Source organism: Pelecanus crispus, chromosome 7 (assembly GCF_030463565.1).
Source record: "Pelecanus crispus isolate bPelCri1 chromosome 7, bPelCri1.pri, whole genome shotgun sequence".
Lineage (NCBI taxonomy): Eukaryota > Metazoa > Chordata > Aves > Pelecaniformes > Pelecanidae > Pelecanus > Pelecanus crispus.
Window position 1 is genome coordinate 21,446,783 of NC_134649.1, and position 14,230 is coordinate 21,461,012.

Genomic DNA, 14,230 nt, shown 5'->3' on the forward strand with positions numbered 1-14,230 from the left:
CCACATTGAAAAGGAATCATGGGGGAAATAAAATTATTAGACAAACTTGCAACATGACAACAAATATCAGTGCTGCCCTTTGGAGGTCTTTTGACTGGTTTTTAGATAACTTTGTTTTCCTTCTCATAGAGACCTGGAAGGCTAGAAGTTCTGTGCAGAGCAGCTGGAAGTAGTTAACTGGAACCACTGCTGATTCAGTTGCATCCTCCAACATGACCAATCCTCAGTAAGTACCATGTGAGGATAGTTATAACTTATTTTAAAAAGAAGGAAACAGGTTGCTACCTGTAGGAGAATGATGTTGTGACATCAAGAGGGTTCTATCAGTATTACTGGAAGGAAAAGTTGATATTTTGAGAAGGAGTAGTAGGATTTGGTCAGTTGTCTGAAGAGTGTAAATTAGCAGAAAAACAATGAATGCTGTAAGCATGTCTGATGTGTTACTAACAGCCAGTGGCTGGAAACTAGTATGTCATATTATTTTCAGATCTGTTTGCCTCTTTTCTTTCCTGCTACCAAACCGGTCCCAAAGCTGTTTGCCAACACTAGTCTGTTGGTTTGTTTGTTTTCAGTCAAATCAGACAATATCTGTCATTTAGCCTGTCTGAGAATACAGAAGGTAAATACTGTTGGGAGAGGGAAGGCTGCACCAACCCATTTCCTTTTTCCTGTACAATACTGGAAATTGGATCATTGTATGCTCTTTCATGCAAAACTGAACTGGCTTGGACTTGTAAAGGTAAATGTCCACAGGATGGCACTAAAGGTGAAAATCAAAGAAAGAAAATTCTTGCTAAAATTAGCTCCTCTGTCTGGGCTTCTGATTTCAGATTGTTTACAGAGGAATACAGTTCTGTTGGAAATGGAAGAATCTCATTACTTTCCATTATTAGTTAGACAAGGACTAAAATAAAACAAGCCTTTAGGTTATTCAAGTAGTACTTCCTTTACCTCTACTTTCTGCCATAGTATGACACAGTTGCAGCCTTTCCTTGCCAAATACTTGAGATATAACAGCATTTTCCGATTTTTAAAATTACTTTCTTGTGTAATGCTGGCAGCAGTTAGCTCCTTTTAATTTAGGAAAAATGTTTTCTGTCTGAAAGGGTTAGTCTAATGGTGAGGCTCTGACCAAGAGAATCTTTCTCTGTCTCTTTCACATAGAATTTTAGTTCCTTCATCCACATCCTTAGACTTACAATATATATGAGTTAGGAACTCTTCTAAATTACTCTTTTTTTGGGCAGGGGCAGAAATGAGGTGTTATTCAGGTTGCTTGAATAGCTGGAAGATTTTAATAAGCTTCTTTAAAACAAAATCACCAATGCAACTTTTGCAGTCAAATAATAGAAGGAAGTTGGGTGGCTAAGCATTTTTTAACTGTATCCCTAAGGAAAAAGAGTATCTTCACACCTGCTGTTGAAAACCTCTGACAAGTAGCCTGAGATTTCTTCAGAAGTTAACAAGCTCCCCTGGATGAAAGCAAGAGAAGTTTATGCTTGCACCTACTCCGAATCAAATGGAGCAAGCACCTTTCACTGGGTACTGCAAAGGATCAACCCCTGCTGGGGCTTGACATGCAAGCTCTCTCCTACAATGAAGTCATCCTTCGCGTGCACTAGATAACATGCTAACAAAGTCTGAGTTTCTAGATAAGTAGTATCTTGTTATAAATGTGGGAGACATATACATAGTCAGATTCTGGTTTTACCTGCATGGAGTTCCCATTAATGTTAGTGGGGTGGTAGAATAATACACATTCAGATTTAGAAGCCGTACATAAGGATAGTTAAGATAATCTTTATAAAGGAGTCCATAATTTTTCTGAATTGTTCTCCTTTCAGAATTATTTTGAAATAACTTGTAAGACAATGATCCTTTCTAGTTGAATGATGACAAAGTAGTCATCCATCAAAACTATTTGAATATTGACCCATTGTGGAAGAGGGGTCAAACTGCATCCATTAATTAACAGTTGATTTGTATATAATGATTAATGAGCTTACCTATTTGTTGCTCACTGATACAACTTACGAAGCAGTGAGTTTTTAGTTGGCACAGTTACATGCCTTCTTTCTGTTTTGCACAAATATTTTGCTTTTGGGTTCACGCATTGTTTCTGTATTTGTTTGTTTGTTTATAACACATCCATTTATATTTAGTGCTTTTGAAGCACGTTCAGCAGAGTGAAATGCTGTTCTCCTTTGTGAGGTTTCTGTTGATTGCAATGGGATCTACAAAAGACAAGTTTGGAGAGATTTAGTCTGCCCTGTCAATGAGGACACCTCACTCAGTGACCTTGCAAAGGCCTTTAAAGTTGCTGGCTTTTTAGGATTCTGTGAAGTTCTTGTCTCTAACTTACTTTTGCTTGCTTGCTTATTTATTTATATTTGTTTGTATGTATATGTGTGTGTGGAGAGAGAAGGTTTTTTATTTTGTTTATTACATTTTCAGGCCTACAATAGAAGGCAGTGTTTCAGAAGTTGAGATAATTTCACAACAAGTGGAAGAAGAGACCAAAAGCATTGCTCCTGTACAGCTTGTTAATTTTGCTTATCGAGATCTACCTTTAGCTGCACTTGATCTGTCTGTGGCTGGGTCCCAGCTTTTGTCAAATTTAGATGAGGAGTACCAAAGAGAAGGGTAAGTACAAAGGACAGAATTTTGTTTTATAGCTTTAGGTATGAATTTTATGGCCTGTAAAACAGAAAACCTTGAGCTGGAGAAGTGCAGCCAGTTGTCCTCAAACTCTTTTTAAAACCATTGTCACAGGATGGAAGTGACCTTTTCTAATATAACATATCTGTGCTGGTTTGGGGCTCTTTATAATTTTAAGTGATTCATAGCTGCTATTTGACCACAGTCTGGAAGCCTTCTGTCAGGGAATACTAGACTAAGCATCTAGCCCGTCAGACAAGCAGAATGGCCTAGTGAAAGCTCTTTGTGAAAGGTGTTTCAGGAGGATTTCAGGATGACAGAGTTGGCTGCTGTGATTCCTGTACATAGTTGTACATCTCCTGACTGAGAGATAATGACTTAATACTGCTGATTCCTGGACAGACTGTGTACTTTTCACAGAATAATTTGAATTGTGTCATTTGCTTATGTGAGAACATTGTCTTTGATAATATATATACATATTACTCCTGTTTTCATAGAAAAACTGTTCCAGTTTTATTGGAATAAAAGATCTTAATCAGTTCATAACATTTGTCCAAACATAACCCAGTGTCAGATTATGTAGCATTGTTGTCCTATAGGATATTAGAAGTCATCCTTATGCCTGGTTCAGGCTTGAAGTGGCTGTAGGTGGACTCATATACTAATTTTTTCATGACAGATTTGGGTCAACTGGAGAGAATCCAGAGGAAGGCAGTGAGAATCATTAGAATCTCAGAAAACCTGGCATGGAGTACTGATTGAAATAACTGTTTGTGTTTCATGTGAAGAAGAGACTTTCAGGGGAGCTTATAAGAGACTTCAGTGAGGAAGAGAACAGTGTTATTGATCTCCATGATGTTTAGGACAAGAAGTAAAAAGCTTGAATTGCAGCAAAGAAGAGAATAATGAGGGTAGCAAAGTGCTGGGGTAGAGTACTGGTGTGTATGAGGAGGAGGGGAAGTCTTTAAGAAGATGCATTTGTCAGGAATGGTAACACTATAGTTTAACATCCCTTGGGACAGAGATTAGGTGAGCGCTTGTGCCTAGCTCCTCTGATTCTGTGATTACTGTTCCACTGTGTGTTGCATTGAACGTATGTATATATATTCCACTGTCAATAAGATCCATCTAAAAGCACTTCACAGTAAGTCATATAGAGCTCTCATTGATGAAGACATTAAAAGGCTTTATATAAGTCTCCATTTATTAACAGCTCTGTGTTTTAACCTGTGCTCTGAAATCAGCAGAGAGACCTGCTTGATCTCTGCTCAGCAGGTATTCTCTATGGTAGTCAGGAAGCAGTATGTGGGGAAGGCTCTTGCCTTTAATTTCTTTCCAAATTGGATTTTATGAGATATCTCCAGAAAGCTGTTACTCCAAACAAGGGGAAATACATTTCAAGTAGGTTATATAAGTATGGTACAACTGTAACATAAAATACCCTGCATAGCAAAAGAGGCACTTGAAAATTAATTTGAGTATGCAGGTGTAACCCTCAGGCTATTTTGGTGCTGAGTAAATACCAGTTGAGTTCAAATATGCATTTTTATAGATTTTTATGATCTGAAACTCAATTCTTCACTGTGCCAAAGTGCACAGATCTCTCATTGTGACCATTTGAGCAGCTTTGCAGTCTTAAGCATGGAAATAGACTTGTCATTCCTCAGCAGAGATCTCTTCCTTCACATAGACTTCTTCTGTGGCTTTATCAGCCTGAACAGAAATAAGCAGGTTCCATCCAGACCTCCCAGCTTTAGAATGGATTCTCTGAAGAAAATTCAGAGCTTTAGTTTGTATGTCTCAAAGCATTTTGGCTGAGCATGTTCAGCTGAGTCCCAAGACTGTGTCTGCCTTGTGGGAATGGCAGCTTCATACCTTCAGAAGCACTGATGGCAACTGATGCCCTGTGAAATTTAGGAGCAGAGCTGAGCTCAAGAAACCCAGCAGCAAAAGTAAAATACTGGCCCCATGCCACCTCATGGCTTGGTTGGGAATACATCTACTTTTATGAATGTGATGTAATTGCTTTCTCATGGCCTTGTTAGATGTGACTGGCTTCCACCTGAGTAAGAAGGAGATAGGGTGGGTCAGATCAGTTTGGTACAGGAACTGACAGCTACATCTCCCTCGTGTATGAAGAGAGTGATGTGGGAAGGGCAGCACAGGAGGTGGCAGAAAATGTCTTAAGTCCCTGTAGTTTCTGCCAGCATCCATATTTGTAACTGTGAAGCTCTGTTACCCCAATGCTGCCATACAGGTTGTAGGTGGAGATACCAGAAGATACTGCTAATGCCAAAGTACTAAAAGGTGATGTAGGACTGCCCTTCCCTGGCAGTCTGCCTTTGTTGCAGACTCCAAGTGTTACCTTCTGTATACTCATCCCTGAGAATTTCAGGGAAGATGCTAACCTGTATGACCTGCATATATTCTGTATGGCTCTGTTGTTGTAGATCTGTAGCTGATCTAGGCAAGTTGTAGTCCTTCTAACTGCAAGGCTCTGCTGCAGGAAGGTCTGGCACATACCTGTGCTTGGAAAATGCTGGGTGGTTGTTATGAGCTGCATCTGTCCGTGACCTTGTGGTTTTCAACATAATTGTCTACAGTCCCTAGTTCCTGATGTGGGTTGTCACACTTCATTGCTAGTAAGTCTCCATCTCCATGCACAGAACAAGAGAGACATCAGACTAGAGGTGAATGAGTGGGCAACAAAGGAGTCTTCTGATTTAATGGTTTGGTTGTGTGGACCCCAAGGCTTTCCTCTTTAAGGAATATGTAAAGCAGATGTATTTAACTTTTCTTCTTTAAGGTCAGAAGGTGTTCAGGGTCCAAGCACAAGTGCAAATTTAATATGGTTGCTAACTAGGGGAGCTTTTTGTTTTGCCTGAGAGAATGTTTCTCTCAATAAACCTGATATTAATAGACAACCAGGAATAGGTAGGTCGTAGCTCAGTCCTCTTTGTGTGCCTGGAAACTCTCAGATTGCAGCAGATTAGCTACCCTTCCCATGAGAAATGAAAAAAAGAAAAGGAAAAGCAAAAAGATAGGAAAATTATGGTCTGTCTTTTGTTAGATTATATGTAAACTGGCATTCGCATGGCTTTAAAGATACTGGAATAAAATTCTTATTTTGTGCAGTTTGATGGGTCTTTGCTCTATTATATCAAATGCTCAGGGCAGTCAGTTCCCATCTGTCAGTATTGTTTTGTGGAATTTTGTGGACAGTTTGAGCTGTATTTGTCAGAAATTTAGTTTACAATGCTGATCCCTGTGCTAAGCAACAACGGAAGGACTGCAGATTAGACAGTGCATTAAGCCTGTCTCTGAAGTACACCTGTAAGTAGGGAAAGGGTAATCAAGCAAGAAAAACTTTTCTGCTCTCCCAGAAACACTCAAACAAAATACAAAATTTGTCTTCTAATGTGGGTTGAGCAAAAATTCTTTTCCCTCTGTAGATTTCTCCAACAGGGAAAGGACAAAGATTTACATGATGGAAGTTGATTAAGTTGGATGGAATCTGCATTGCAAATATTCTCACTCATTATAAATCATGTGGGTGGGCTAGCATTGCCGCCTTTGCCCTGAAGAGGAGTAAGGTGCCCGTGGTCTCCGTGTGTGGGATAGCAGGGATTCCTGCATCTGGCTTGCTTCCTAGCTGCAGTGAGGCTGATGTGCCTGGTGTGAGCTGTGGGTCTTACTCTTCAGGAAAAGGAAATTTTCTGATAAATGCCAACAATATATAACTAAAACATTTTGAGTTTTATGTGACTATAGCAATCTCTGTTTATGAAGGTATATCTCTTCCACCCTGTGTAGCACTGTGAAGAAATAGTAGCTTGGTTCACAGGACCAATATGAATGCGATGTTCATTACTTATTAGTCCCGCTGATCTGCCCTGCAGTTAACTTGTTAGAATCATCCTTGGATATTGCTGCTCTGCACTGTACTCCATGCTTTTGGACATTGCAGAAATGCTCGAGGCATAGGCTGGAGACATGCATATGAGAAATAAACTCATTCAAAAAAATGTGCCTTGGATGCCAAAGGAGAACACGTGGTGTACACTTCTAACATATCTGTAAGAGATTAGGTGATGCTCATGTATGAAAAGCAGCAGCAAAGTTGCCAGTTTTCTCTGTGAATTTAGTGGAGAGGCTGTGTCTGCATTGAACTCAGTTTGCATGAAAAGAATATGTAAATGTTTATTTAAGGAAAACAAATCACCCAGAAAGCTAAGGAGATTTTTAAATGTTAACATTAGCTTTAAGTGCCACTCTTAATTTTTTTTTTCTAATCAAGTATTCTGTTTTCCAAAAAATACTGTCTCTCTTCTATTTTTGCCTCAATGACCAATAAAAATGATGGGGAATAGTTGGAAAACTGACAACATGCAGAAAGTGGTACATGTGTGCTAAAGAGAAGCAGGGATAGGGAAAAGCTCTCCTGCCTGTATTTTCCTTAAGTTCCAATTAGGAGGTGTCGTTCGTAATAAATTATAAAAGAATTTACAGATAGTTGCACAACAGCTTGGTTGTGGGGGGGTTTTTGTGAATATGCAGTTAGGCAGTGAGCCTGTCTCTTGAGAAAGATCTGTGTTTAATGGGGGTGGGAAGCAAGGGGAGAGAGATGCACCAACTTTAAATTATTTGTTGTATTTGTTTTAGATTGCAGCTCTTGAATTTTTATATGTTAAACAAATTTGAAACAAGAAGGTGCTTTCAAATACTGTGTTTTACATCAACAGCTGTAAAGGTTGGGAGTTCATACAGTTAATGTGACTCACTTGACATTAGCTGTAAATAGTCATGCCATTGTAATTTAATCATTTATGATCATCTGTTCATAGCCTTAGATTTGTTTGGTTGCAGCTAGAAAGTGCATTAAACACTAGGAATATCTGAAAAAAGAAAGCTATAGGAAGGGGGAGAGAGATAAAAAGGAAGGGAAAACAAAACTGAACAGATATGTACAGAGATTCAGAAGTTAACACGGGAAAGTCGTGAGCTTTTCATTTTAAATTGGTTGCAAGCCTTCACTGATGGATGTACTCACCTATCCTGGGAGAAAAGGATGTCTGTTCCTTCAGTCTGTCTTCTGTAATTGGATCAAGAAGATGCCATTATTTCTGGCTTTCATATTAATTTTTCAGTTTTTATTTTGATCTCTTTGAGGTATTTTACTTGTATTTTCTACAAAGCTTAAAGGTGCTTTAACTAAAAGAACTCCAATGGGCCAAGTTCTCACATTTCTCTTGTTTTCTGGTTTTCTTGTCTTTATGTGGCAGCATAATTAAAAAACAGTCCCTTTTCTGAAAAGTTCTGTGCACCTCGTGCAGATCCTGGAGCACATGATATTGATAGGTGGTGAATAATGAGGTCCAAGCTCGAGATGAAGTGCAAAGGTTTTGGAGGGCAGAACTATTTCATGTGGCGAGCAAGCTCCTTGTATTTACAAAAGTTACTTTTAATTTATTTTTAGCTGCCAGCCACAGTCTGAATCCAGAAAGATGGTGCAAAATCTTAACAGCAAAATACAGTGAATAAGACTGTAGTGCTGATTTGTTCTTTGTGCAGTACTATATCACTGCTACCCTCTGTGCTCTGGTCCAAAACTAAGACCTGCACTGCAGCAGGAAATGAACATTTAGGACAACAGAACCTGTGAGGTGACCAGCTCTTCACTAGAGAATACATGAAATTTTGGGCTATGTTACAGGGATGTTCAGTGATTTAGAAACTTCTTTCTCTGTACAGGTCCTTTTAAGTGTTTATCTTTGTAAATGTTGTTTTGCAGCTCATTACTGTGTTTATGCTAGTACCTAAATCCCTTGAGTGGGTCCCTCTAATGTCTTTTATCAGTAACACCGATTGGTAGAGGGAGCTCTACTCTAAGTAAAAAAAATAATTCATTTGCTAGCTCGGTGATTTTCAGACTTCTTTGGTTTGTAATCTTTCTGTATTTTTCCAACAGAACTTGCTTTTCCCAGGTACTTTTTGTGAGTAGAAGTGTAGTAGTTCTAGCCCACAGACCACTCTTTGCAAGGCTCTTTATTGGAGGGGGGAAATGACATGGGTCTAATTTATCTGGCTTAACACTGGAATTAATTGTCTAAGTTGGCGAAGATATGGCTTGGTGCAAAAATTGAGAGATGGATAACCAATAGGACAAAGAAGAAATGTGGAAAAGACAAATATTAGTCTGGAAGGAGAGTCGATGAAAAGGGCAGGTAAATGCTAAACATCAGTCTAAAAGCAAATCAGATGTTAGGATTCATTAGGAAAAAGAGTAGAGAATAAAAGAGAGGCTGTTGTTGTGCCTCTCTGTATATCCAAGCTTTGCTCACATCTTGAACATGAGTGTAGTTCGGGTCCCTGTCAAAAAGGATATGGTAGATATGAAAGGACTGGAAAAGATTCGAAGGAAAACAGTGATCAGAGATGTGATACGACTTCTACTGGAGATTACTATGTAAGCTAGGACTCTTCAGTCTGGAAAACAGAAGGCTGACATTAGATTTGATTGCGATCACAAAATCTGTGACACAGGTTAAAATAAGGTTTGACACACCTCCCCACCTCACCCCCCCAATGCAGGTGCTTGGGTACATTAATAGATTAAGGCCCAGTTCAAAAGAAACAAAAAGAGGTTGCTCTTTGCACAGAGGGCAGTAGATGTGTGGAACTACTTTCTAAAGGATGTGTGGCTGCTAATAGCTTATCTAGCCTTAATGGGAGGATGGACAAGTTTGTGGAAGAGAAACTCATTGATGCTTACTAAGTAGAATCTGAGAAACCACATCTGTCTCGGGAAGTCACCAAGCTGAAAATAGTTGGAGGCTGTGAGAGTTTTAAGGGGAAGTATTATATGTTCACCATGTTCTTACGCAGCTTGAGACATCTAGTCATGGACACTATTGGAGACAGGATACCAAGCCTTTGTTCTGACCTAGTATGGCTGTTCTTACATTTCTTAAAGGTTGGTTTTGAGCATGAGATGTTAATATTTCGCTGAAGACCTTAGCATAAAAAGGAAAAGCCTAATAAGCAATTTTCTAATGAGAGGAGTAATATACCAGGTAGTCACAGGATGTCTGTGAGCAAATGGTGTGATATACACCTACAAAGAAAGCACAAATGATCCTAGAAAGCATAAAGTACTTCAAATAGTGCAGGGAAGCATTCATGTAATTAAACCTATTCCAAAACATTATGTACCGCTCTAGTTTTCTGTATTCACATGCAGAAGGGACTACTGGGACAGTTGTAGAAACTGAGTGTCAGTTTTACAAAAAGCATGGGCTTTAAGTAAATTAAATGAGGGGATGCCATTGTTGTGTATAAATGCATCATGGACAAAGTGCCAGCAAGGGAGAAGAACTAATCAAGCTACAGAACAATATTGGCACAAGAGCAGATATGTATAAACTGGCCATGTGTGAGTTTAGGCAGAAAACTAGGGGAATCTTTCTTGCCATTTGAGCGACAGAGTTTTGTAGCGGTTCTCCAAGAAATGTCATGGGGTTCAAATAGGGAAAGAAAGGATGAGGGTGCTCTCAATAGTTAAACTTCTGTAGTTAAACTAAGCTTCTGGAAGTCCAGGAAAGGGGTGCAGAGTTCTATGTGTTCCTTAGAGTTGCTCAAGGCCTCCAGCTGCTACCTGTAGCCTGCTGTGAGGCTCTGCTCTCTGTTTTGTCTAAGCCAGATTTGTATTGTTACTCAGCCTTTCTGTGTTCCTGTCACTTCCTGACTTTGGCCTTTCTACTCCTTCAGATAGCGATTTGGATCTCATCCATCCTTCTGTTTTTTGATCATAGCCATCTTGTGAGACGCAAACACTTGCTGTTTAGCAAAAAAAAAAACCCCAAACCAACAAAAAAACCCCAACCAACCAAAACAAAACAAAAAAAACACAGCAGGGTAAGGTATAATGCAGATTTTGGGGTATTTGTTAGCAAGACCAGAAAACAGAAACAGTGACAGCTGTTAACAGCTTGAACAAATTGTTTGTAGTGGTTCCTTACCAAATAAATATGTTAAACCTTTCCCAGTTTTGCCTTATGTTCTTTTTTCCAAGCTGTTTATTAATAAAACTAGCAGTGGTGATGACAGATTGGTTTTCTACAAAGCCATGTGTGAAATTATCTTTAAAAAGAATTACCCCTGGTAAAATTCCACTAAATATATTTTAATGTCTCATAACGAAACTTTACAGGCCTGTATCACCATCAACCAAGAAATTCCCATGCTAGTATATTTATTTACTTCATCCAGGCATTATAAGAAAGGTAAATATATTCCTGTTGTAGAGATGGAGTAACTGAGGTACCTAATGAACCCACTTGAAGTCGCCCAGTAAAGTTGTCCTAAGTCATACTTTACTTGTGTCCGTGTAGTGCATGGCATCCACAGACAGCGCAGTCAGGACACCAAAAGAAGTTGTACTTGTTCTCTGAACAAAATAGGGCACTTTTTTTTTTTTTTCTTTTTTTTTTGGACTGGAGTGAGGGAAAAAGGTGTTTTACTTGTATATGGTTAGTATGTAATCTCTTCATAAATTTATGAGCTGTGTAAGTTAACTTTTTTTTTTGAAAGGTCTGTGTAGCTGAGTCTCTAATCTGAGCTTTAAACTTAGTGTAGCTTTGCAGTATCACAGGGAAAATGGCCAGGATTTGGAAGGTAAAGTTAAACCCACACCAATTCTGGTAGGGATTTGTTTTTCTCAAATACCAGATTTCTCATCTGTTGAGTGAATGAGCCCTTACACATCAGCAGGGAGAGATACTACTCTACTAAGACAGGTCAAAGAGTTGAAGGAGATGAGGAGATTTGTGTATTAGGAGTCAGTGTGGTTAGCATGTCAACAGGTTTATCTAAAATATATTTCTAGTTGGATTATAGTTCCGTTTATTATTTATGTCCATCCTTTACAAGAGGTACAAAGTAAAAAAAACCCCAAAACCAAAAAACAACCACCCAAGGCAAGATCAGGACTCTACTATACAGCAGTGCAGAAGTACAGCAGGGAATGAGCTAGCTAAGCAGCACCCAGGAAAGAAACCATCCAGTGCTCCTTTTAGAGCACAATGTGATTGTTAATGGTAGTGGATCCAGAGGACTTAGAGGAGGAGGTCTGGGAAGAGGTCTGCTAGGCAGTGATGTGAAGATCCTAGTCACTGTCCGTTCACAGGTCAAGTGTTGAACAAATGCATCTTGGTGTAATAAGTTAAGATTTGAAACTAGAGGTAGTTTTTCAGTGCTTAAATGTCAAATACTTTTGTGTCTTTGAAATCAATCTATATATTCTATGAGTGATATATAGGTGTAAACATGCATGTGATCTGCACTTGACCTCTTAAGTTGATTACTTTTCCCGTCATAAACTGATAGTTCCGTTCAGAAGATTCTTGGAATCAGTGGAATATTAGTACTGCACAGACAGAATAACTCCACATTCTTTAGCATTCTATTCGTAATGGTTAGCTCGAATACTGATTATTGTGGCTATATGTAATGTGTGCTGAGTATCACAGTTGGTTTATTCTTACTGGTACATTTGGTGTATTTGAAAATCTCGACTATGTAGAGATTTTAAAGGCATGTACTTAGGCCCTCTACTGATCATTCTGAGAATAGGCCAGAGCTAAAACTGCCCTGGAATATTAAAATGCTGGCAAAATGGGTCTTTTTGGAAAATGGAAGATAAAGGTAGGAAGAGAATAGACCTAAAAACTGTTCTGTTTGAACAGGGCCATTCCCTAGCACTATTTTTAGAAAGAGCTAAAAAAAAAAAAACCCCACCCAAAATAACAGTTGCAGTAAACACAAGTTACCCTGTTTTGAGATGATGTAAAATAAAATCCGTTAAAAGATCAAGTTTGCAAAAAGGCCCTATCCTGATGCCTTTTTTCCCCTATGCTTTAAAAATACCTGTTTAAAATCTAGTGTATTCTGTATTCATGCTAGAACCATAACAAAGTTAAACTAAGGGCAAGTCCCTGATAGTAATACTTGTCAAATCTTCTCTGAAGTTTTAAGAGTCAGTTGAGGAGGTCTTTTACAGTCAGGTAATCAGGCAATCTGAGTACAAGTATTTAGCTGATATGCTTAATTCTGAGAAGCTGCTTGAAAGTGTCAAGTCCCTGAGCACTGCTTAGCATCCCTTTTTCCCTCATTTTTAAGTGTGGGTATGTCAGGGAATGTTTTGCAATGTTTTTCCAAGTGTTTGATTATAACATGAGTTATTGTGTCTAGAGCTGTTTATTTGGAATTGATCAGTATCATCATATCTTTTGTATACCATTGATTTAACAGTTGGACTTGATGATCTGAAAGGGCTTTTCCAACCTAAATGATTCTATGATTTCTGTGTATTGGTATTTTAGTTCAGACAGTGTGGTTACTGCACCACACTGTATGCTTTCAGCTTCTTAAACCCTAGTTAATAAATGTCAGCTCTTTAATATGTATTACACTGCTTTGAAAATGTGAAGTGTCAGGCAAGCATCAGAACTTTCAGAGGTGGGCCAGAACAAGAACAATACAAAACACTGTGATGAGAAATGATACAATACTGTATCAAAGAGAAATTGTGGGGGGATTTTAGGAGAAAAAAAAAAAGTATCAGGATGGGCTTTATGCTTCTGAAGTCCATGTAAGTGTTATTCCTATTACAAATATTTTCAAAAGAAAAAAAAAATTTTTTTTTTTAACAACCTACTTGCAAATGTGTTTCTGCATTAACACAATACTAGTGCAACATTTACTGATTCATCAACTTCCTTCCAGAGTTCTGGTCCTCGTAGCCTCCTCACAGCTCCCTTCATCTTGCCTAAACCTTCTTTTTCCTCCAAAACAAGGTGATCTCATCTAAACTAGGTTTGGGAGCAGTCCCTGGGGTGTGCTGTCCCCAAAACTGTGCTACCCCGAACTCTTGGAAAGTCCTTTTTGGCCTGGCCCATAAACAGATTGGTGAGGATTAGACAAATAGACAAGCTAGACAGCCCTGGCCGGTGGCTTGACACTTTGCCAGGCTGCATATATTTGCTAGTATAGGTGTAGCTGTGGAGTCACTGAAGTTATTCCTTGGTGTTTTCCAGATTCCTATTGCTCTTTTCCATGATGTCATGTTCTGATTATTGCAAACCAAATTTGGCAGCTCTTGTCTGATTTGTCTCATACTAGAACAGGGATAAAGGTGCATGACCATAAAATTCAATAGCAGAGAAATTCTTAAAAAAAATCATTATCTTCTAACCTAATAGAGTCCTGCTATGCCTTGGTACTCACAGTTAAGTGAATGCAGCATGTATGTCAAAATAAAAACACATGCAAAATAGTAAGAGAGGAAGAAAGTAGAAAAGTATGTATGATAATTAGGGTTGCGTTACTCAGTGCATTGGAAGGCACGTGAACACTGGTACGCACCAGAGGGTTGGAGAAACACGCAAGATCCCCAGGGTGAAGTTTTTTGTGAAGTGTTTTTCTTGGTAAAGAAACTAATAAAAGTGAGTTTTGCAAAGTCTTTGTACATTATTGCTGAGTGTATCCGTAACAGCAGAACTTGTAATTTTGA

At 38.7% G+C, this 14,230-nt stretch overlaps 1 protein-coding gene across 1 annotated transcript in view; it reads left to right on the plus strand.

The window, feature by feature from the left end:
- The first annotated feature begins 212 nt into the window (after positions 1 to 212).
- The window catches only part of TMEM266 (transmembrane protein 266), a 63,289-nt gene continuing 49,271 nt past the window's right edge, over positions 213 to 14,230 (plus strand). The window contains exons 1-2 of the mRNA XM_075714186.1: positions 213 to 226; positions 2,455 to 2,643. Coding sequence (XP_075570301.1) covers positions 213 to 226; positions 2,455 to 2,643 — 203 coding nt within the window. The remainder of the gene's footprint in view (positions 227 to 2,454; positions 2,644 to 14,230) is intronic.